A 25,979-nucleotide genomic window follows, 5' to 3' on the forward strand; every position below is an offset into this window, starting at 1 on the left:
ATTGTTGCTTGTAGCTCTGACAAATGATTTGTTAAATCTTCTATTACAGGATTATCAACTTTTGAAAAGTTAAAAGTATCAAGTCATGGATGATAACCATAATTGGCAAAGAAAGATGTTTATTGAGTAGAAAAATGTACCAAATTATTGTATGCAAATTTTGCCAATAGCAAAAGAGATGTTCAATCATCTTAATGACTGTTGATAGTAGAGTTCAAATACTGCTCCAAAATTTGATTCACCCATTTTCTTTAGTTATCAATTTAAAAATGAAAAGCCAAAGAGAGCTTTATATCCATCTTTAAAATCTTAAATAGAATTTTCTAAAATCTTCATACAAATTGAATCCTCCTATCTAATATAATATCTTTTGGTAATCTATGATAGTGATAGATATTGTCAATGAAAAGTTTAACTATTTCTTTAATTGAAATAGATTCTTTATATCGTACAAAATATGCCATTTTTGTAAAGGGATCTACAGTTACAAATATAGAGTCATATGAAGCTAAGATTGAAAGATCTATGATAAAATCTATAGAAACAAAAGACCATAGTTGTTTTGGAATTGGTAACAATTGAAGAAGTCCATAAGATTGATGACAAGGAATTTTCTATTTTGAAAAAAAATCACATAATTTGACAAAGTCTTTTATCACCTTCCACATTTGAAACCACCAAAAATATTTAGATATAAGGTCTAAAATCTTATTGTATCTAAAATATCATGCTACAAGAAAGTCATGATTTCTTCTCTCTTGATTATTCTCTTTTCCAAGAAGTTGAGTTTCTGTCAAATTTCCAAGAGGTTCTTCTTGAATCCCTTCATCTCCTACCTCTAAAGATAAAAAGACCTCTTGCACTTCTTACAAATTTGCCTCAAGGTCCTCTTCATCTTCCAATCATTAGATAGAAGGCTTTGTAGTTTTCCTCACTATATTGATAAAGCTTCACTTTGTGTAGAATAGATATTAATTCATTTTTGAAAGATATTGATAAAATATATTAATAGTCCATATAATAAGAAATTTAGGAGGATGGTGTCGGGGTAGAGAGGTTTTGCCTCAAGAAAGCGCTGGGCTTCTGGCTGTCACTAATTGCTCAATCAAGCTTAAAATAAAGAAATCCTAATTTTATATATATAAGTTCTTTTTTTGGGACAATTACACCAAATACTTAAGTCTTAAATAACCAACAACACCCAAAATATGGTAGAAGTACTCTAAAACCTTATATATCCTTGTGTGGAAATTCTCCCAAACCTCAACACCTCATAACTCTTGATCCAACCATCCAAACAAGATCAAAATTTACATGAAGTACTGATATGTTATTAATTTGTACAACAAATTTCAACCGCAAATTTGCCGCGGATCTTGAGATATCTTCAAAACCCTAACAGTCGCTTCAAACCATAATCTTTATATACCCACATGCAATTTTCTTCATATCTCACAAACTATAAGTTCAAATGCGACGAAACTTGTATAGATAGCTTTTTAACACAAATTTTTACATTCTTCCAAAGTTTGAGCCAAAATTTCGTTCGAAAACTCAAGTTATGGCTCCTAACACTACTTTGAACAAAACCGCTCACTTACTGCCTTTGATTTGAATGCGCTGTCTTTAACTCCCTATAACTCCTTCATATAAACTCCAAATGCAAAATTTCCTTCGCAAAAGATGTATGTCTTGAAGTTGCCCTTCCAGCCGCACCTTCCGATCTCCAAAAGCTTCCGTAAGACTCCTCTTAAACTCAAAAGAGTAACAGTAGGTCTCAAATTGACACCTTAACTTCAAACGGCTATAACTTATTCACCCTAACTCCAAACCCTATAAAATTTGTACAAAAATTGTAGCCAAAATCCTAAACTTTACAACCCTTGACTCTGATTTCCTAATGGCTTCTTTGAAGTCGCCGAAACCCTTATCAAGGTCGTGGGCAGCCTCCTAAAAGTCCATTGGGGATGGATTTCGACCAATGGGGATGAAGATCCTTATTTCTACCTTCATCCAATCATGCCTTGGTTTCATCCCTCCCAATTAACCTCCTATTAGTTTAAATCTTCATCTTTAGGCCCCTATCTCCTCTCAAGGCTTCATACTTAACATTAAGGTTCTATAACTTTTATATACTATAATCAAACTAAGTAAGAAAAATAAAATAAAGTTTTTTTTTTTACTAACTCTTTTTAATTTAATCTATTAATCACTTTAACACACATTTAGATTTATTAACATATAATATATTTTAACTAATTTTTACATACTGTAAGCATTTACAGTACGACAAAGGATGAGTAATTTAGTTATTAAAAGTGGTTAATTACAGAATTACAAATAGAATCTAGAGAATCAGGGGAAAGTATATAGGAGTTGTAGAAGTTAATTAAGGTGCCAGAATGTGATAGTCATGAGCCAAGGGCCATCGCTGTGATAGTTGTGAGCCGGGATAAGATTGGTGCTACCTCTTTTCTTTTGTTTGTTATTTTCTTTGAATAAGAGGATTGAGAGTTTCTGAATATTGTGAAGTGAATTATGGAATGGAAATATGATTGGTATTATTTGAGAAGAAGAAAGATTGAATGCTGAAATCTGATTGTAGTTCAGCAGAGAGAATGAGTCTGTGTTTGTGTGAAATACCGTAATGTGAATGGCAATTCTGTGTGAAGAATTCCAGTGATTGGAATGAGGGTAATTGTGTACTGAAAGCTGTGAGGGCATAGTATTATAGTTGGAGATTATGAGGGTGAATATATTGGTGGAAATAGCAGTTATTGGTATGACTGAATTGTTGTAAGGAAGAGACCAATAAGGTGAAGGAGGAGATTATAATTTCTTTGTGTGTTCAAATATTGGAAATAGAGATGATACATTCAGGAGGTAATTAATTGTGTGACCCTATCGTGAATGCTTAAGCAACTAGTCATTCCCCATGTTCGAATCCCCACATACGAGTTTATTCCCATCAGATTAATTTGGAATAAGTAAAACGAGCAATCACACTTTGCCTTAGCCAAATTGGCCAAGAAATTTTTCTTCAAAATCTTCACTCCAATTCCAACATAGTAAGCTCTGATACCACCTGTAATACTCCTCTTTCTTCTAGCTCTCACTTAGAACCTGAAATATCTACAAAGAGGATGTTATTCAAAGAAAAAATACAAAACAGCACCAATCATTCGAAACAGCCCTAGTATACATTGTTTGTGGTGCCTAGGAACTCCCTTGCCTCGATGCAAGCTCTCCTCGGACCTCCGATCAACAACTAAAGACAGTGCAATGACCGATAGTCAACGCATGATCCTAGAAGTCATGCCGCGACTCTTAGAAGTCTCGTCGTGGCCCTCGTAAGCCACGCCATGACTCTATTTTAGAGCAAGGCGACCTTAGGATGAGATCGTTACTCTTACTTTGACTCTTTATTCAACTCCTCCCTCCCTCCCTTTCCTCTTCCCTCCCCCCTCCCTCCCCCCCCCAGGAAAGGTTGCCTTAAGAGCTTACTTTGCTCCCGAGCCAACTTCTCCCTAAAACTAATCTAAACCGAAGTCTAGATTTTCCAAGGTATGGGAGTTATGGACCTCTCTCAAAAGCACTTGGCACTCACACCAATAACTAGTCTCTTCCACATCCCACATTGGGCCTCCGCACAAGGTTTACCTTGGGTGAGGAAGGCGGCCCTCTCAACCTAATGCTTCCTCGCCACAGAATCCCCTTGGAGATCAATGATGCCTTGGCTTAAACACTTGCTTCTTTTGCAAGTAAAGAGTCGGTACTTTTTTCACCCTTACAACTACTCGAAAGTCCAAATAAGTATGGGTCCCTAAGTCAGAGACCGGGTAGGAGTTCTCGCCACAGATATTTCTAAGCCCCTCTTCCTCTTCTTCCTCTTTCTCATTCTCATCTTCTATCCTCCATTCAACTTGTCGTGTCAGGATACCATCACCAATATTTCTCACCTTGGTCCGCAAGTAATTTACATCAGATCCACAAGCCGGTTTTTCCCAGCCCTTTGTAAGAAATTTTACCTACAAATGCCATTCGACACTTTCTATCCTCGGAATCTGAAGTGGGCCTTGATTTTATTGAGATCATTAAATTTAGCCAGTGCTCTCCATAATATTTACTATAGACTACAATAATTACTATAGCTATAGTATTTAGAGTCTAGTGGAAAAGTATTGTTTATCCTCTCTTCTTTTCTCTTTTTGTATATGACACACAATCAGATCAATAGATTTCTGTGTGTGAAGCTCTTTTTCCTGAGAAACCCTCTTGTGTATATGACTTACTACTACTCTTGTGTGTGTATGACTTACTACTACTCTTGTGTGTGTGTATGACTTTTTATTACTCTTGTATCTTTCTAAACATTCTCAACACGTTATCAGCACGATTCTCTTCTACATACTATCACAACCTTTTACTTTAGTCTTTGACTCTTCAAACCTATTGCTATCTTTGCTCAATGTCTGGGTCATGATCTTGTTCTTCTTGCTGGCCCCTGACATATTAGCTGCTTCTTTAGAGTACTTCTTCTACTCTCTCCCTTGCTTGCTCTGAATACTTGATCCAACCCAATTCCACCTTCTGCTTTCTCCATGCTCCCTGCTTTGCTCCGAACTACCACTGAATAGACGCCAAACTACTGTCAAACTGCCGTCGCTGCCACCCTGTCGCCGTTGACACAGTCGCCCACCGCCGTCACCGCTGTAACGCTGCTACCGCCGTTGTCGCTGTCGCCCGCCATTGCCCGCCATTGCCCGCCTTTGCAGTCCACTGTTGTCGTACTGTAAATACTTACAGTATGTAAAAATTAGTTAAAATATATTATATGTTAATAAATCTAAATGTGTGTTAAAGTGATTAATAGATTAAATTAAAAAGAGTTAGTAAAAAAAAAAACTTTATTTTATTTTCCTTAATTAGTTTGATTATAGTATATAAAAGTTATAGAACCTTAATATTAAGTATGAAGCCTTGAGAGGAGATAGGGGCCTAAAGATGAAGATTTAAACTAATAGGAGGTTAATTGGGAGGGATGAAACCAAGGCATGGTTGGATGAAGGTAGAAATAAGGATCTTCATCCCCATTGGTCGAAATCCATCCCCAATGGACTTTTAGGAGGCTGCCCACGACCTTGATAAGGGTTTCGGCGACTTCAAAGAAGCCATTAGGAAATCAGAGTCAAGGGTTGTAAAGTTTAGGATTTTGGCTACAATTTTTGTACAAATTTTATAGGGTTTGGAGTTAGGGTGAATAAGTTATAGCCGTTTGAAGTTAAGGTGTCAATTTGAGACCTACTGTTACTCTTTTGAGTTTAAGAGGAGTCTTACGGAAGCTTTTGGAGATCGGAAGGTGCGGCTGGAAGGGCAACTTCAAGACATACATCTTTTGCGAAGGAAATTTTGCATTTGGAGTTTATATGAAGGAGTTATAGGGAGTTAAAGACAGCGCATTCAAATCAAAGGCAGCAAGTAAGCAGTTTTGTTCAAAGTAGTGTTAGGAGCCATAACTTGAGTTTTCGAACGAAATTTTGGCTCAAACTTTGGAAGAATGTAAACATTTGTGTTAAAAAGCTATCTATACAAGTTTCGTCACATTTGGACTTATGGTTTGTGAGATATAAAGAAAATTGCATGCGGGTATATAAAGATTATGGTTTGAAGCGACTGTTAGGATTTTGAAGATATCTCAAGATCCGCGGCGAATTTGCGATTGAAATTTGTTGTACAAATTAATAACATATCAGTACTTCATGTAAATTTTGATCTTGTTTGGATGGTTGGATCAAGAGTTATGAGGTGTTGAGGTTCGGGAGAATTTCCACACAAGGATATATAAGGTTTTAGAATACTTCTACCATATTTTGGGTGTTGTTGGTTATTTAAGACTTAAGTATTTGGTGTAATTGTCCCAAAAAGAGAACTTATATATATAAAATTAGGATTTCCTTATTTTAAGCTTGATTGAGCAATTAGTGACAGCCAAAAGCCCAGCGCTTTCTTGAGGCAAAACCTCTCTACCCCCACACTGTTGCCCGCCGCTGCCCACCGCTGCTATCCACCGCTGCCCGCGATTGCCTGCTATCGCCATCTTATTGCTGTTCTGCTGCCTTAATCTACAACTCTCTCTCTTTAAAAAAAATATGTATATATATATATATATATATATATTTTTTTTTTTTTCAAGTTTAAGTTTATCATTTTATTTGACTTTATATTTTAAGGTATGTTTTACTCTACTTTTCTACTTGATCTTGTATTTTCTTTACAAATTTATTTATAATGAGTGCTTCAACATCTTCAACTGCTTCTACTATGGTTTCAACTATTACCACTGCATCCCAACATTTTCAAGCTCTTTTATTTCCACCATTGACTGTGGATAGAAACAATTATCTATTATGGATAAAAATATCAAAAGCAAATTTATTTATAGAACAACTCTTGGATGCCATTATGTTTGAAGAATCTCCTACAAGAAGTATTTCTATACCTCCTGCTATTCATTGGAAAGCACTTCTTCTCCTTCATCGTCATCTTGTACCTGCATTACAACATCAATATTTGAAAATGGAAGACCTTGCAAAACTTTGGAAGAATCTTAAATCTAGGTTTGATCATCAAAAGACCATTTTTCTTCCACGTGCATGTCATAATTGGACACATTCACATGTCTTCGATTTTCTAAATTTAAATGCTTTCAATAGTAAAATGTATAGTATTGTCTCACAATTACAATTATGTGGACAAAGCATTCCTGAAGAAGAAATGATTGAGAAAATTCTCTCTACATTTCCTCCTGCATCTGCTGTCCTTGCACAACAATACAAGAACATGAAATTTCAGAGTCATTCTGATGTCATGTCCTATCTACTTCTTGCGGAGAAGCAAAATGAACTACTATTACGCAATGCAGAAGCTCGTCCTATTGGAACTACACTTTCAGAATCTCATGCACTTAATATTTCAAAGTCTAAGAAGAAATTATATAAATATGGAAAATGTGCTCATAAGTATCAGAGTAGTCATAGTCAAGACCATTTCTATCCATATGGAAAGAATAAATGTTCTACTATTAATTATAGTAGAAAAAAAAAATCAAAGATGCGTTCTTATCATAAGTGTGGAATGATTGGATATTTAGCACATACATGTCGTACTTCAGAATATTTTATTAAAATATTTCAAAAAAATAAGAAATTACGAGCTGAGACTCGTGAAGTTCATACCATAGATGCGTCTATGGATTCAATTGGTGTTGATGATTTAGAGGCTTATATGAATGATAGAACCTCTAATGATGAATCAAATGATGCGCTCATTGATTATGCAATAATACATACTATCTTGCGAGATAGATGATTATTTATTGAAAAATCTTCAACTTAAAAAACTAAAAATATGATGACCATGGTTGGAACAAATGCGTTTTGTTTCCAAGAGGGCATAGCAATGGTAAAATTACTTGTGGGTTCCATCATAAAATGTAAACATGCGATGTTTGGACCCTCAGCACCTCGAAGTCTGATCAGCTACCGAGATGTATGTATTAATGGTTATCACCTCTCGACCGCCACTTTAAATAGAAAAGAAGTTTTGGTTCTTGCTAAGAATCATAAATTTGTTGAAAAAGCTTTTGCTACAAAAAATGGTTTATACCAAATTGTGATTCGGCCTCCCATTATATTTAATTTTGCATCATCTATCTCAGAGAGTCGTGTTTCTCTCTGGCATGGACGATTGGGACATCTAGGATCCATATTATTTGAAAAGATCATTCTATGTATAACTGGACACAATTTAAAGCCTGTAGATGTAGACTCTATGGAATTATGTCGTGCATGTGTGCAAGGTAAAATAATTACTCGGCCTTCAATTTGAAAACTTCCACAAGAATTACTACCAATGCTTGAAAGATTGCATAGTAATATTTGTGGTCCTATTAATCTAATATCACGACCATTTCATTATTTTTTGGTCTTTCTTGATGCATCAAATAAACAATCATATGTTTCATTATTATCAACTCGAAACATAGTATTTAACAATCTTATATCTATGCATATTTGCTTTCGGGCACATTTTCTTGATTATCCTATAAAAACATTGCGTATGGATAATGCAAAAGAATTTGCATCAAAGTCTTTTGAAGACTATTGTACTGCAACAGGAATCGAGTTGACATATTGTGTTCCATATGAATATGCTCAAACTAGACTTGCAGAGTCATTTATAAAGCGTATACAATTCATTACGTGGCCACTCTTCCTTCACGTAAATCTACCTGTATCTATATAGGGTCATACAGTTTTACATGCTGCAGCATTAATATGCCTCCGCCCTTCTTTTCTTAAAATTGTTTCACCACATGAGCTCATTTTGGATCGTATTTCAAATGTATCTGACTTACGAGTATTTGGTTGCCGTGCTTGGATTCCAATACCAAAACCTCAATGACGTACCATTGGAGCTCATCGACAAGAAGGCATATATGTTGGTTTAATTCACCAAGCATTATTCATATTGTTGATCCATCAACTAGCACATTATTACGTGTACGTTTGCAAAATTGTTGTTTTGAAGAAACTGTATTCCCATCTCTTGAAGGAGGAATATCCAATCAACAAAGAAATAAAGTATTCATATTTGAAGCACCAAAAATATTTACAATGAATCCCAATCGTAGAACATCTTTGGCAGAAATTGAAGTTACTAAGATTTTACATTTAAAACAGATCACGGATGAAACACCTGATGGCTTTAATGATGCACCTAGAATTACAAGAGTTCCTATTAATGAGGCTCAGAATGTACCTGCTTAGATTGCAATGCCATTGATTACAATACCTCAAGTTATAACAACAACAACTAAAAGAACTTGTGGACCAGATAAGCAACCACGTAAGAAGAAAGCTATAAAATTAACTAATCCTCGTATTAATTCTCAAGAAATTTCCACTCATCTTGCAGGACTACCAATTCATGATGATATATCCATGCATAATGTACCTTCAATTCCTATGAAAAACAATCTTGGAATTGGAAGGAATAAGAACAAGTTGAGTAAAGAATTATCTATTCTGTATTGTGCTATAGATGATATTTGGGACAAACCATCTATTACGGTAGATGAATCATTTGCATATATGATTATAGAAGCCCTTTCTTGCAAGGAAGACGATCTTGAACCTCAAACCATCAAAGAGGCGATGTGTCGCTCAGATTGGTCAAAATGAAAAACTGCTATTGAGGAGGAGTATGCTTCTTTGCATAAGAGAAAAGTCTTTGGTCCCATTGTAGATATTCTTACATCTCGCCCTGTGGGATATAAAATGGTATTAATATGCAAGCAAGATGCTCAAGGCCAAATAATCTACTATAAAGCTCGTCTTATTGCTCAAAGATTTATTCAACGATTTGGCATTGATTATGAATCTACATATTCTCCAGTCACGGATTCAATTACGTTTTGATATATTATTGGAATGACAGTTCATGCCACCCTTGAGATGCATCTGATGGATGTAGTTATTGCATATCTATATGATTCTTTTTATGCAAATATTTATATGAAAGTTCCACTTGGCTTAAAAATAGGAATTCCAAATCAACCCGCTCCAGGAAAATATCGTGGTATTAAATTATGTAAGGCCTTGTATGATTTAAAACAATCCGGACGAATGTGGTATCAACATCTCCGAGATTATTTAATTACAAATAATTTTATAAGTGATCCACTAATCCCTTGTTTGTTTATCAAACGAGATAAAACTGGTTTTGTGATCATTGCTATATATATTGATGATCTTAACCTAATGGGCACTACATATGCATGTATTACAGCTACAAACCTACTTATATGTGAATTTGAGATGAAAATGCTAGAAAAAATAACTTTCTACATTGATCTTCAAATTATGCATCTTACAGATGGTAGCATTTTTCTCTACTAACTAACGTATATTAGACAAATTTTGAAAAGATTTAATATGATTGATGCTTATCCATTGTCCACACCAATGGTTGGATGTGGTCATGATGGTCATGATCCATACCGTCTATGCGAGGAGGAGGAGGAAATATTGGGAGACCAATATCCATACCTCGCAATGGTTGGAGCACTTTTGTATTTAGCTATATCTACAAGACCAGATATTGCATTTGTAATTAGTGTTCTTACAAGACATAATGCACATCCAACACTACGACATTAGAATGGCATCAAACATTTATTACGTTATTTAAAAGGTACTGAAGACTTGGGATTATATTACACAAAATCTGCAGATCCAAAATTGGTTGGATATTGTGATGCAAGATATAAATCTAATATTGCAACAGCGAAATCTCAAACAGGATATGTATTTTTAAGACATGGAGTTGCAATATCATAGAAATCAATGAAACAAACAATAACTGTAACTTCATCCAACCATACAGAAATTATTGCCTTACATGAAGCATCTCGAGAATGTATTTGGTTGCGATCAATTGATAAATTCATTCAAACAACCTGTGGATTTTTATATGATGATTCTCCAACTATCTTGCATGAAGATAATAGTGCTTGCATTACATAGATGCAAGTTGGTTTCATTAAAAGCGATAGGACAAAGCATATTGATCCAAAGTATTTTAGTTATACTCATGACTTGATTACTAATCAAGCACTTACAATTAAGAAAATTGAATCTACAAATAACCTTGTTGATCTCTTCACCAAAGCTCTCCCATTAAGCAACCATCATCGACTTACTTAGGGCATTGGTATGCAGCGACTTGCTTTTCTTGAATAAGAAAGTTAATGAGCTCTTTAAATAATTAAAAAAAATGATGTTGTATTCTTTTTCCTTCATCTATGGTTTTGTCCTTAAATAAAATAAGGTTTTCCTAGATAAGGTTTTAATGAGGCAACAATTCTTGATCTTGCAAGATCATAGAAAAGTATAGATCATAATTCTATACATATTTTATATTATGTAAATATTATGATGAGCGAGGAAGAGTGTTGAGATCATTAAATGTAGTCGGCACTCTCCATAATATTTATTGTAGCTACAATATTTAGAGTCTAGTAGAGAAGTACTATTTATCCTCTCCTCTTTTCTCTTCTTGTATATGAGACACAATCAAATCAATAGATTTGTGTATGTGAAACTCTTTCTCCTGAGAAACCCTCTTGTGTGTATGACTTACTACTACTCTTGTGTGTGTGTATGACTTACTATTACTCTTGTGTCTTTCTAAACATTCTCAACAGATTTCATGGCGCATTCTATTGAAGTGGATGGCTCTATTCACATTTGTGGGTCTTGAGACTAGGTTTGGTTTGAGGTCCTTAGTTTATCAACCTGGTTTCTTTGTTTTGACGGTTGAGTTTGAACTGGAGCAGTTACTGGAGTATGCCCCTGATCAAGGCTTTTGTGGTGAAGGTGTCGCGATTAGAACCTGACACCGTCTTCGATGCACAATGAAAAGCACCTTGGTGAGGAAGAGCTTCTGCAGCAGCCACTTTCGTGTCCATCAGTCTAATATTCACCACTTCAATAAGACACGTGGTGCCTCATCAGCTGGCAAGGTATATGTTGGCAGGCTACAGCTCAGGTGAATAGGCGTAGCTGTGGACATCGCAAGAGTAAACCATGTTCACTCGGTTCTGCAGCACCACCCCGGACAGCGCCTTTCCAACTCCTGTCTAGCTTCTCGTTTCTAATCCGACAGCTGGACATGAACATGCTTCCGCACCGTAGCAATGACCCTGATTTCGCAAGAAATTGAGGTAGGGGTCATCTTCTTGCAGAGGGATCCCTCCTGCGTCTAATCTCTCAATTGCTGCCCCAGGCACTCGTAGTATCGTACTGGAGTGGATGAGGGCAGAGCATTGCCTCAGTAGCGTGGTTGACTACGATTACTGCAGAATGGGGAAGCTGTGAACAAGTGAAAGTCTTTCTGACTTAGTTCATGTGCCTTCTTAATATTGATCCTGGTATTGTTGCAGGTGTCGTGTTTCCCCTACCGATCGCCATGTGCCTTCAAGTGCTCCCATGCAGGAATACTGTTAAATCTTGTTATTCCGAAGAGGGATGTGTAGAGGGTGCACTAAAGCTTATTTCCGGCCACATTATATCTGCTTCTCCTCTTTCTTCCCCATTATTTCAGTATTTTGGGACTCCCTGTTCCCACCTTCTCTTCTACTTGGACTGAGACTGCAGCCATTTTTGTTTCCTCTCGTGAAAATTAAACCACTGAAATTTCATTGTTGCGCACGACTTTCCCTTCTTTCCTCATACAACACGATATCCTTAATCTCCTTCATTTTAACTTAAACAGAATTCTTGATCTAAAGACCTTTCTTTACTTGGCTAGCATATACCCCACAGCTCTAAGAGCAGAGGATATACATTTGTTCTAGGTAGCCACGGCATCAGAATGAAAAACTAAACGTGAAATATTTATGACAATGCGTCAGACTTCTGAGAAAAAGAGTGCTTCTGATTTTTGGAGAATATGGTGCGAAGAATCGATACTGAAATATCTGGTCACAGAAGCTCGTTGCTTAAGTGGTCAAAATCTACCCCGTCATACAAATCATGAAGATAAATAGCGTATTTCTAATACAGCACATGGCTGGGGGTTAATGAACACCATCCATACCTGGCAGAATCAGTGATGTGTACCAAAGATCGCTCCCATGTGACCCAAACGGAAGGGCTGGAAGGGACTGGTTCTGTGATCTGTGGGATCACTCCATCTATTGGTGGAGGTCGCAGGCGGAATTCCACTGGCATTTGCAGTACCATTTCAACTGGGGCCATGGGAGAACTCCTCAGACTGATCGAGCACCTAGAATACGGCAGGTGACAACATGAGAGCACTAGCGCAAATCAACAACGCATCAACATGCAAGACTGCGATCCTAGCTTGATCCATTCAATTCCCAGCTCTTTCGGAAGATAAGCAATCGCCGGAACTTCTGATGGATAATACCTCTGAAGTACTCTCATTCGACCCACCTAGAAATTCTTCTGGGGAAGCATTGTTCTGATCGATACAGTTATCGATCAGAACCGTTTTAAAACTTTCACCATTTCAGACGTGATTCGCTTGGAAATCCTCCCCAACGGCTCCAGGCATTATTCTAACTCGTCCGAGTCAATGTCCAGTTGAAGTGTTGCGGTAATCCCATATTTACTAATCGTTTTTATGAGCAATATTGCACGTAGATCTGGATTAAGTAAACAAAGCCGAAAGATTCATCTGATAGTGCCTATCGACGAGGCAGAACGATATTGTATCACACACTACATTTGGAAACGATCTAGAATAATGTCTGAATCTAAATTTAAACAAAGTGGTGAAAAAATAAACCACTCTTTCAGAGGAAATAGGTTCTGATACAAATACGTCAGCTGAGGCTAGATGACATCTAGTGTGCCAATTAGGGAGACAACTCGCGAATCAGTACAAAATATTAATTTAAAGAACTGAAATAGCCTGTTGCTTATGCGGAATAAATATTTCACAGATATTTCTTCAGTCTCTAAAACTTCATGTTGTGATCCCATTTAAACGTGCGAATCTTCACACAAAAAAGTTGAGTGCTCAAGTATCTTCTATCTGGTATAAACCCACGTCTGTTATACCAAAACGAATTACCTTGGACCCAAAACTTGAAAACATCTCAGAACCACCGAGAGACTTTCGGACAAAGTGGAGCACGTATGTTTGCAACACAAGGAACCACTTGCAATAGGTACTCACAAGCTACGAGACCACTGAAGCAAGCCGCTCAAATTGTCGGACTCAAAAATGGACTGAAACCTTTACAAAAAAAAAGGGGGGGGGGGATAAAAGATGGCATGATCCTTCTGTTATGAACATCTCATGTCTAATACAGTAAAATCCTCACAGGCCCAAGTGAAATACACCGGCCGCTTCGAAGGAAATTACAGCCTACCCTTGCTAAACTCTCCGCTTGCTTGCGCACTATTAAAATGCCGGAGACTGCCCACATTCTTTTCCAGCGGTTTGGAAATACCCAAGAAGGCAGCTCCTTCACTATCCTTCGCCAAACCAAAGTGTGGAAAGCTCTTTTCAAATCATCTGTTCGAGTTAAGAACCCTAAGAACCATAGTACAATAGTTAGGCACCAGGCCTCTTTTCGTGATGTGGTTACCACTGCTGCTCCAATTAGAGGGTGGTGGTGCTTCAAATTCAAACCATGCTCATCATCATATGGACTTAACCCACTGCTTTTCCAATATAATACATCCTCGTGCTCACAAATAATGTAAATAGGTTAAACAACTACTTTAAGGGTTGAGGCTGGCACTTGGCAGAATATCACAAGTTTCAGTGGACGAGGTGGCCGCAAGAGTATTTCTCAAGGCCGAGTAGAAACGAATCCAGGTGAACTGCTGCACGTAGGAGAATACACCAATTTGATGATAATATGTCGGTGTCGGAGCACCCTGCGTCGCAGCGGCCCGCACAAGATCCATAACTGAGCGAGGGGCATACTTTGGAGGCGAGTTCATTATGACATTATCAACTTTATGTGCGTAGATCTTCCCATCCTTGTCCAACTTGTATTCAGAGGTCCCCTCAAACCGCCCTTGAGCCTCCCAAGGGATTCGTGGAACGCCCCGCACTATCCACCGAATCATTATAACCTTGTCAGAGGGTTGCCATACTCGAATCACTTCAACCCACAAAGCTTTGAAAAAGATTCGGCCATGGAAACGAAGTGCCCAGAATAGAGTTTTGTAATTCTCTATTCCCGAGAATGTGTTCATTGGATCACTGAATGTGATGTCCTCTCTGTACAAACATTGAGACAAAGTTTTTGGTGAGGAAAAAAACGTCTAACATAAATCCAGCGTGTACACAACTACAAAGACAGAACTAACACAGCTAAATCCAACAACAACAAAAACAAAAATAAGACCAACAGGTGGTCCAGTAGTTGATTTTAGAAAAGGCTCTACTTAGCATCTATAAGAAAACATGCGCGCAGTAAACATCAATTGACTACAGCCATGATTTAACTATTCCACGCGACCAGAGCATGCAGGTTAAGGATCAGCGAAGAAATGTACCTGTAGATGTCGTAGTTAAGGTCTGTGTAAAATAAGGCGGGAATCTCCTCTCTAAGATTCCGGATTGCAGATCCACAGTTCACATAGAAATTATCTTTTTCAGCGCTCTCCTGCTTCTGCCTGGAAGGAGGCGTTACGCTTTCCTCTAATTTAGTCTGGACTGACAACAACAACTCCAACCTTTTCTCAATCTCCCCCATCCGTGGGCGCACAGCAACATCGTGCCTTCTCAACGAAGACGAAGGACTGCCTCCCGTTTGTTTGACAGAAGATGGCAAAAGGCGAGTCGAATGACACTGGGCCAAGTTGAGTGCACCAACTGAAGCTTTCTGCTTCCACATCGCACAAATAGCAAACATACAAGGGCAAATTACATCCGCACATACTTTCAGAGCTTGTCTTCGCAGGGTAATAATGCTCAGGATCTGCCGTGTTAATGATAATGATGTCAACAACCAGCATCCAATGTGGTTTTGCCTGAACGTCCCTCAAGCTCAAAATGTCGTACAGAGACCGATAATAAATCCAAATTCAAAGAGTTATGTAACCCCTCATCCCACACAGATTATTCACTCTCTCTATGATGTGGTTCAAGAAAACGCAAAACGCAAACTCACTCACCTGATTCTCTCTCCATTTCCCAGGATCCAAATTTCCACCGGTGCACTTCATCGTATCTGCAACGGCCCTAATATCCGCCAAGTCACAATAAGTATATAAATTTGAAGCATCCATCCTCAGATCTGAACAATTAGTGCTCCGTTCAGTAGACTGACCTGGCATTGGACAATCGCACACGACAATTTTCGAACTCTGCAAGACAAACAGAATTCGAGCTGGAGATCGACGTGACCGCTATGGCAACGCCAACCGCTGCATGTGCCACCATGATGATCCTTTGTTAGAAACAATCACCTGCACATGCACCACCTACAAATTTATTCAGCTGAGAAACAGCACGCCGGTGACATACCATGGGCGATTCTGTACAATCGGTGAGATGCTAAAAAGAAGTTCGCGGCTCATGTAATGAAATGCATTAGCAGCCGCCACAGCCACTCGAAATTTCATCACAGATTTACATCAGGTGAATTCTGGAACTGATGAAGCGGAACACAAATGCTGCAAATTACAATGGCTCATGGCGTATTCCATTCCGGAGGTGTTCGTGGATGTCGCCCATCCAAGAGTAAGCCCGACTCATTGAAGACCTCACACATCGGAGACTACCTTCGTGGACCAAGAACGTGAAGCAGGATTAAAAGTTAAACCACGGAACACACACTTTCACTTGTAGCTACATCAACTAGGAACTTCCAAAGACCAAAACCATCCGGACTCAACGAAATTCAAACTTCACTGAGTCTTTCGAGGTAGACTTTCCATTGAATTTTCTCACACACTAAATCCCAATCGAGGAAAAGAAGAAAAAAAAAAAAAAAAAAAAAAAAAAAAAAACTTCAACCGTAATGCTCCGACTCAATCGAAAATCCTTCACTACGCGCTTACACTGCCTCGAATTACAATCTCCATCCAGCAGCACAACAGGGGGAAAACAGAGGGAGAAAAATACCAACAATATTGTATAATTCACCGCACCCAAATCCAAAATACATCCGAATTACCTGAAACTGTTGTGTCCAAAAAAAACCACGGCCACAACCGCCGATTGCACACGCAGTGATTCCACACCTCTCGAACGAACGAAGACCCCACTTCGCGCTCCTCGTATCGTATCGTATCGTACTGTCTCGTTTCTCCTCCACCCCCTGTTCTTCTCTGCTAATTACGCAACCCTCAAAAATCTTGAATTCAATGACAACACCAACAGAGATCTCCGCAGGACTACTCTCAGCAGCCGGTGAAGGAAACCCAACGGGATTTGTGAGCGAATTCAGTCGCGCTGAGCTGCATCCCTGGGCGCAAACCCGTCGGTGTGGAATAACCCACGAAGGATACGTTTCAAATTGGAGGCGAGGAAGGGCAAGTGGGTATCGCTTTACGATTTGGTCCCTGAAATTTGAGGTGGGTGTCTGCATGGCCGGCGTTGAAGATTGGCAGGTGAACCAGAGCCAGGACAGCAATGCTGGCTGCTCATTCGGCCTTCGCATTGAGCCGCCACTGTGCGGCGTGCCGTTCCGGGTGGAATCAGGTACCTCCCCGGTTACCCGCTATTGCCGTTACCGCACGGGTTCCGATTCCAAACTGTCCCCTGACGCGACAGAGTGCCGATTCTAAATTGGAACAAGTGCCTGGTATAAGCGACTGTTCTGGGTGGAATCTGGTTCGCGAGGATTTGTAAATGTGTCGCTGCTTTTTGTCCCTTTGGTGGATTATGGTCCAGAACTTGCCACCTCACTTGACTCCCTTCGCGTGCCTCAGCATGTGCCAGACATATCCCTTGCAATATTAATTATAATTAATAAAAAAATATTATTTATATATTAGAAAACCATTTTTTTCATTAGTTTTTGATCCATGTGGATATGGTGGTGGAGAATTTTTTGATGATGGTTACAATAGGAGGGTCAATTTAGTAAATGTTTGGGTCAATTTAACAATTTCCTATAAATATACATATGTATATTTATATCTATGTTGTGTTTGTTATGTATAAAATTTCTATTTTTTAATCTTTTTAATCTTTTTAATCTTTTAGATTATTTTCTGCACTTTCAAGCCTTTTATATTATTAAAACTCGGGATTTGTTAAAATGACTGAAATAAAATGAAACAGGTACCTTTTCTATTTTCATTGCCAAGAACAATCATTCAGAAAGTGATCGTTGAATGTGTAAACTCTTGCTTCTGTTTCTATTTCATGTACAAGATTTCAAGTTCTTTTTAGTGTTGAAAATGAGCTTATTTACTCCTTGAAAACAACTGTTTATTATAATAATAAAAAAAAAAAAAAAAAAAAAAACACACGTTTTGTGCAAGTTTCATCAAGAGGGTTTTATTTTTTTATTTTCTTCATTGCAGATGTTGAAATCGTGAAATTTTATCTAAAATTCATTAAAAATTTACTTTTGCAATATTTTTTCGTAGAAAAATTGTAATTTTTTTTTGTATAGGAACCTTAGATTCAAATATACATGTAAAGATTCGTTTAGCTTAGATAAAAACATTTGATTAACATATTGTATCAAGATTATGAAGAATTTTTATGTTGTTTGTAAAGGATGAAATATTATTATTGTTCAGATATGAGATTCACAAAACAAGAGAGAAGAAAGCTTACAAATTGCATTATATGGTCATAATTGGTGGTTTTGCTTGTATTTAGAAAGAAAACTCTTCAATTAATCAAAATATCGTGACATGCTCCTTATGCATTTAAATTGTTATTGAAAATTCCATCAAAATAACATTGATTTTATTTACTCTTATTCTTGTACAAACATCAATATATTCTCTTCTAAGAAAATTATGTTGGTTTGTTCAAACTTTGTTTTCTTTAAATCTAGAATATTTGATTGTGAATATAATTTAGAATGGTTAATCTTAAGAATTTCAACCAAATCTCTTGCAAATATAATTGAACGGTTGAACTTCAAATTCAATATTTTCTTCTACAACTTCACAAATTTAAAACCCAAAGAAATTATTTTGTTTCAACTTCACATATTTTTTGAAGTTGTTTGCCACCTTGGGTTTCACATGGCATTATACAATAGGTTTTTGAATTTTGAATATATCATTCAGTCATTCTATTAATCTATCCTATTGTAGTAGTAGGCCAGCAGTTTTATAGAAGATAAGTGCAAATATGCTTTTTTGAATGGAAATGAATAATGAAATTAATTATATATTAGTTTATTATGCAACTTAAACAGAAATATATAATTAAATTTTATTTTAATACTTTCAATAAAATTGTATCTTGGCTTGAATGCACAATTCTACAAATCTAAAATGAACCTCTTTGAAAAATATCAAAGAAGTGGGAAAAATATTAACCATATCAAAATTAGCAGGTAAGAGGATTTTTAAGAAAAAAATTAAAAAGACCATGCTAATAAACACAAAATTTCAAATAAGTAAAAAATAATAATAATTTTCCTTTTGCTGCTTTTATGCTGTTTGTACAGTTAGAAGCGTTTTTTAAGATTTCAATTAATATCTCATGAAATTCTTATTTAATTTTTTAGTATATATATGAGGTTTTCCTCTCAAGTTTTTTAAAATCGAAATTTTTGTACAAGGGCTTATTTACTAAGTTTTAATTTTCCAATGTTTCTAACAATATTTCTTCATGTTGTTTTTAAATTCAATAATTGAAATTATATTAGGTGTTTCGAAAGATCATAGAACTTTTCTTAAATTTTATTCAGATCCAGAAAGTATTAAAAACAAATTTTTATAATACTTGACCATGATCACTCCTACACGTTGTTAATTCTTTGACTCTCATACTTATGAGAAACACAATCTAGGTTGTTTTTGAATCTATCAATATCTTAAATGTTAATTCTATATAAATTTTGTATTAACCTTGGTCAACAAACCTTGGTCAACAAACCTTGGTATAAAAGTTTAGTGACTAATGTTTTTCTTTGATTTGAATTACTCATTGCTTGTTCATATACTTATCAAATACTTCATAATATCCTTCACATTATTATTAATTTTGGATGAATTTAATTTTACTATTCATATAAATTAAATAAAGATCTAAAAAATGCTGTTTCCGATCCTGAAGTTATATTTTTAAAAGTTTAAATTTTTAATCAATTTGAATTTTTTTGCTACAGTCCTTTGTTAACATACTTACATTTATGTTCAAATCATTCTAATGTGTGGTTTTTTTATAGTTTTAAATTTTGATTGCATTAATTAGAATAAGTTTGAAATTTTTGCACCATCAAACGAATGAAACTTGGTCTTTCACAGATATCTTACTACTATTCAATTTTTTAATATTTTTTTTTTTCAGTGTGACAACTTTTGGGTACATATATGTTGTATAGATATGACACTGTGCAGTCTAGAGTTGGTTAATAAAGTCTAGTGTTGGAAATGCCACAATAATCAGCAAGTCATCTCACAAGTTTTTCATGTACTTGCTTATTTGCCTTTAAACAGATGTATATCCATGATTTCATACATACATATGGCAATGTTAAAAAATATTTTATGTAGCCACGTTTTATTGGTCTCACAAATGTAGATTGACATCTATCACAAACACAACCAAGTAGGGCTTTTTCAGCATAAACCATATTCTTGCATTTGCACTGCAAAAACCAATTCATTGTATTTGCAAATTGTCCACAAACCCATAAATCTTCTGACTGTGATGCATTTGTTGCCTGAATATGTGTAAATCTTTCTTGTAATTCCACTACCAAACATAATCCAAGCCACTACCTTAGTTTACATCTTTCCTTCATTTAAATTTATTTGTTGTTTAATATTTCTGTGCATTTTGATGTATTTATTTTTAAAACTTAATGATTTAAAATGTACTCATTTAGACCTTTTAAAAGTCTTAAGATAATTTTATAAAATTCCAAAATAACTTTATTCTAAATTTGATAAACATAGATTTCTTAGATTAGTTGTAGAAAGTATTTGTATTTTTCTAAAACTACCTTCAACAAAATTTCATTTACTTCAACATCCACTTACATTCTTTTTTACATGATGTCTTCTTACTTAAAATCTTGATGCATATGATCTGTTGACACAAGTTGAAAGAATGATGCAAATATAGTTAAAATTTTGTAACTATAATATAAGAAAATAACAACAATTAAATCTTAAAAACTTTATTCCAATTCAAGACATCACTCATTTCAATAAGTCATGATTTCACTTGAATGTGTGAGTTTACCCTTAAAACTTACATATATGTATTAGAATCTATTAAAATAATTTATTCAAGATCTTAGTTTAATTTACTAATAAAAATAATAATAATAATAATAATAAACCATAAATTTTTCAACAGACACTAAATGCTTAATGTACAAAAGATAATGTTTTTTATTTCTTTTAATTTTTAAATCTCTCTCAATAAGCAAATTCATGAACTTTTGAATAAAATTTAACATGAATTGGTTCTTGCTTAAGAATCTCAAATTATTCTCATTTTGTCTAAACTAATTTAAATTTAAAAATTATCACAAATTACTAAACGTGTATACATACACATTAATCTATATTGATCCAAAATTATACAAAAAATTCATATATTAACCACAAATGACCTACATTTTCTAATACATCATATGCTATATATTGTAACATTAATACAAAGCATTTTTGTTTAGGCATTGATCTTATATTAACTTCTAATTTATTCACAATTGGAAGAAAGAAAGAAAAAAAAACAAAACAAAACAAAAGCACATTCAATTCATAATTTTATGTTTCATTTATGAAGTATATCCAATCACAAGTTTTATTAAGAAACAAGTTTTTCATTTATATAGAGAATTGATATCTCTACCTAAAATTTTATTATTTCTACCCAACATTGTATTGTACCTACCACACTGTTCTAGTTGTTTTGTGACTTGTTGCATTTCAGCAGTAACTTTACTTGGGTGTTTTGAAGAAAAAAAATCTATGCTCTCTAGAGACCTCTGCCTAGTGAGTTGTAATTGGACCTTACTTTCAAAACAAATCCCACCTTGTTCGATCCCATTGCCTAAAAATGACAAAAGGTTGCTCCATTGGCATTGGAACATTAATCAAAGTAAAATTATCTTCAAATATGTCATAAAATCACAACAAAGATGTGGTGGGTGCAATATAATGCTGAGTGAAAATAATAAAATTCTATGAAAATATCAATTCTATATATATATATATATATATATATTCACATTCACATATACTTACAAACCAAACCAAGAAGTAAGATGTGAAACTCATGCATTGAGCACTGATTCAAGAGGTGTACAACTCATTTGTCTTCATGCACATCAACATCAGCACTCTCAGTCACCATAATTGGAGTGGAACTTGATGGTGCATTATCATAGACTTGAAGAAGGGAGATCAATGCACAAGAATATCAACATCAAGATGGAATCGTCAACTGGAGGGGCTTTGCTTGCACAATATATTGCACCATTATCAAAGACTTGATTCATTTTGTGGCTCAAGATCATGTGAAAAATAATGCAGCAATAACATCTGAGTGTTGTATCTGCCATGATTACTAAGAACCAAATTTCTTGTCTATTTTGGAGGCATCACAATCTATTTCTAGATATCAAAAGTTGGAGGAAGAAGTAAGGTTAGGGACATGCTATTGGAACTTAAAGCATACTTAGGATTAGGATATAAGTTCTATTTTTTAAGTAATTAATTAATCTTAAATTATTGTCTGTTTTATATTTTGCTTTGTATTGTCAAAGAGAATTCAACCACAAGGATTGCACCTCCTCAATAAGGTGTAACACTTGGATAATTTATATACAATTACTTGTAATTGTTGTTTTTTAAAATGCCCTATTACTTGGTATGTGGTGTATGATGTAAGTCAAGTTCTCTTCCAAGAATACTAATCAATGGCATATAAAAGATAAGCTTTGAATCAATGAAGAATTTTATAAGGAAGTTGGCTTGCATCACTAAGATGAAGCAATATTGAAACCTTATTTTTTATTGAGTGGCTAATTCACAAATAAAATTATAACATACTATAATGTATTTGATTTAAGAGAGAAATTTAGTTGTGTCAACCAAGGCAAGAGCCAATTCATTGTCGTAGTAAGTGATAATAGCGACTTAAAGATTAGCAGCTTGCTTAAGGTTGTAGAATAGATGTCACAACTATACAACTTCAAAGGCTACCATAGCCATTGCCATGTATTTTGCCTCGCTATTGGAGATGGTAAGAGAGCATTAGTATATTGAATCTAAGTTCACAACACCATTTGATAACAAGAAGATGAAGCCCAAAGTAGAGCATAGCTTGTCTATTTTGTTAGCCTAATCAAAATTGATATAGCCAAATAGTAGACAAAGCATAGTGGTATGACGGCAATTATCATGGATATATATATTTATATATTCTAATATTTATATATTCTAATATTTACTTAAATAATTAAGTAGAAATAAATAAAAGTAGATTTATTTCATAATATATTTTTAAAAAACTTCTTAAAAGCTTCATAGACGTTGTTTTGACTTTACATATATTTATAGTTGATTGGTAGGTTAGAAACTTGATCAACAAGTTAACCACATGTTAATAGTTTATGAAACAAGCTAACTATGTAGTGTACATATTGAAAACTTATCTTATTAGTTAAGATATATTTCGTGCAAAGTCAACACATTTTGGATGTCTATAAAACATGGCCACATAGCTCCTAATTAAGAGTATATATGGAGGCAAGAGTGAAGCCTTTCTCACTCTTATCAATGCCTTTCTAGTCTTTAGTCTTATTTCAAGACTTTTTAGTCTTCTTTTCTTTGACATTAGCCATTCTAATTTAATACTATATCATCTTTGAGTGATTTTTTAGTCTTTTCAAGTGACCTAAGAGTGTATAAATATTTTAATTCTTTGTGAGTCATATCTTTGATAATTTGAAAAGAATGCTAATTCATTATTTATATCTTTATTTAAAAATGAATAGATTATTCTATTTCTATTGTTATCTTTTAAAGGTTGCAGATTTTCTACCTTTAAATAAACTATTTCGTTATCTAATATTAATATCATTTTTAAAGAAAGCGGAGTATCCTTCTTTTTGAAAATTTTTATTTTAGATAATAGATTACCTTCCTCTAATTTGACTTGTAGATTTATTAAGTTGTTCAAAATAGAAGAAAAAATCATGGATATTATATTTAGCAAAAGTGAAAATAGATTTACAACTATTATTGATCTTTAAGAATTTTTCAATATTCTTAGGATAGAAATTTTATACATCTTAAGTACCAACTATAGAAATATTAATCCTATGCCTATGGAAGAAGTTCAGATTCTACGTTGTCTTGTTGTAATTTATTCATAGTGTAAAAATAATGGTTATTATATTGATGTTATCTAATAATGACCTTAGAAAATAATGAGTTATTTTCTATAGAATTTCATGGTTTATAGAAATCTTAAATAACTTGTGTAAGTTTTATAAGTAAAAATAGAAGTATTAGGGTTATTTAATATGAAAGATGTAGAAAGATATGGATATTGATATTACAGTATTGTGGCCTTAGGCCATCTACGTGGATAGATAAGGCAAGGATAAGAGGATCTTCACTCTCATTGGCTATAGGTCATGACCAATGAACTTCAAGGGGCTGTCCAAGAGAAAACCGAAGGGGAGACCACTTCTTCAGGGAAATTCGAGGATTTAGAGGGAAGATTCAGAAAGCTTGTGTTTTGGGCTATAATTTTGATGTATAAAGTTTGTTATTTGAGTTTTGTATGAAGAAGTTAAGGTTGTTTGAAGTTAGGGTGTGAATTGTTTACCGACTGTCATTCTTTTAAGTATATAGAAAGTTGTAGAAGGATTCCTAGAAAATAAAAGGTGTCGTTGAAAAGCCAGTTTGAAGAAATACAAATTTCATGCAAGGGTTGTTAACTTTGAGTTTGAAATGAGAGAGTTATGGTTGTTTAAAGTCTAGATGTGAAATTTGTACCTATTATCACTCTTTCAAGCATACAAAGAGTTGTAGAAAGGCATTTAACAATCGGAAGGTGGAGTTGAAAAGCTGACTTGAAGGACTTCAACTATTATATAAGATTTGATAAAATCAGATCTGAAGTGAGGAAGAAATAGTTGGTTGAAGTCAAAGCTTGCAAATTAAAGTAGCAAGTGAACTGAATTGTTGATGGTTATGTTTTGAGCCATTTTTTTTGAGCATTTTTGAATGAATTTTGACTCAAACTTGCCAAAGATGTAGTTATATTATTGAGAAGCTATACAAAAAATATTCATAACATTTGAGTGATGGGCTTGTAAGAAATTGCAAAATTAGTACATATGTGTTTGTAAGTCAACATGTAAAGGTCATACTACTGAAATTGTGTTGTCTAGAGTTTTGTAAAGAATCGATGGTTGAAAATTGGATATAAAAGAATTAAGGGTTTTGCCTTACTTTTCAAATAATTTGAGCTCAATCTAATGGTTGAATTGAGAATTATCAAATTTTAAAGTTCAGTGCATCAAAGGAATTCGATATTGAAGGAATTTTGGTATTATAAGGATTTTACTACTACAAAAAGGGTTTTGGAAATTACGAAAGATTTAGAAATTATTGACTGATTTTATTATTATTAGAGATCCAATAATTATTATTTATTGCCACAACTTTTACTATTAATGAAGGTTTAGTAATTATTATTTACTACTATAACTTTTATTATTACTGGAAGTTCGATAATTATTATTTATTGCTACAACTTTTATTATTATTGAAGGTCTAGTAATTATTATTTATTACTATAACTTTTACTATTACTGGAGGTCTAATAATTATTATTTATTGCTCTAACTTTTATTATTATTAGAGGCTTGGAATTTGATGTTTATTGTTACTATGTTTAATATTATGGAAAGGAATAAAAATAAAATTATAAATAATCTTGGAGTAACTTTCATCTTATGATTGATTGAGAATTTAGAGTCAGCCAAAAGTCTAGCACTTTCTCAAGGCAAGCTCTCTTTTCCTTGATAATGTTAAGAAGTTATGTAGTTGAAAGAAGCAAGTAAATTGACCTCACAACTTAATCTAGAAAAAATTACTTCTACAAATATGACAAGGACAAGGATTAGTATGCTTAAGAAGTCTGATGGAATAAGATCAAAATCTCAAAGATTTTTGTAACAAGTTAAGTTCTATCTAAAGTTGCATCTCTTCTTATATGCTAATGGATTTATCCAAGTTAGGTGCATATGTGCA

General features: G+C 34.7%; 1 protein-coding gene and 1 long non-coding RNA gene across 9 annotated transcripts; one reads left to right on the forward strand and one right to left on the reverse strand.

Moving 5' to 3' along the window:
• Positions 1–13,848: 13,848 nt before the first annotated feature.
• On the reverse strand, positions 13,849–17,160 carry LOC112288889 (uncharacterized). Of its 8 annotated transcripts, none has more exons than XM_024533595.3 (6): positions 16,730–16,871; positions 16,238–16,330; positions 15,881–16,019; positions 15,726–15,792; positions 15,105–15,529; positions 13,849–14,826 (listed from the first exon to the last, which is right to left on the reverse strand). In XM_024533595.3, exons 3-6 carry the CDS (start codon positions 15,991–15,993, stop codon positions 14,319–14,321), a joined length of 1,113 nt encoding a protein of 370 aa, XP_024389363.1. In that variant the 5' UTR covers positions 15,994–16,019; positions 16,238–16,330; positions 16,730–16,871; the 3' UTR covers positions 13,849–14,318. The 8 variants fall into 8 exon arrangements, with proteins under 8 accessions (XP_024389363.1, XP_024389362.1, XP_024389364.1 ...); XM_024533594.3 differs by having other exon boundaries at positions 16,238–16,334; positions 16,730–16,868; XM_024533596.3 differs by lacking the exon at positions 16,238–16,330 and having other exon boundaries at positions 15,105–15,433; positions 16,730–17,160.
• A 1,822-nt stretch (positions 17,161–18,982) lies between these two features.
• On the forward strand, positions 18,983–20,770 carry LOC149988105 (uncharacterized). Its single transcript, XR_016505385.1, has 2 exons — positions 18,983–19,081; positions 19,397–20,770. It is a non-coding gene; the product is annotated as an uncharacterized LOC149988105 (long non-coding RNA).
• The last annotated feature ends 5,209 nt before the right edge of the window (positions 20,771–25,979 follow it).

The sequence above is a fragment of the Physcomitrium patens genome, chromosome 11 (genome assembly GCF_059467195.1).
Source record: "Physcomitrium patens ecotype Gransden chromosome 11, ASM5946719v1, whole genome shotgun sequence".
Lineage (NCBI taxonomy): Eukaryota > Viridiplantae > Streptophyta > Bryopsida > Funariales > Funariaceae > Physcomitrium > Physcomitrium patens.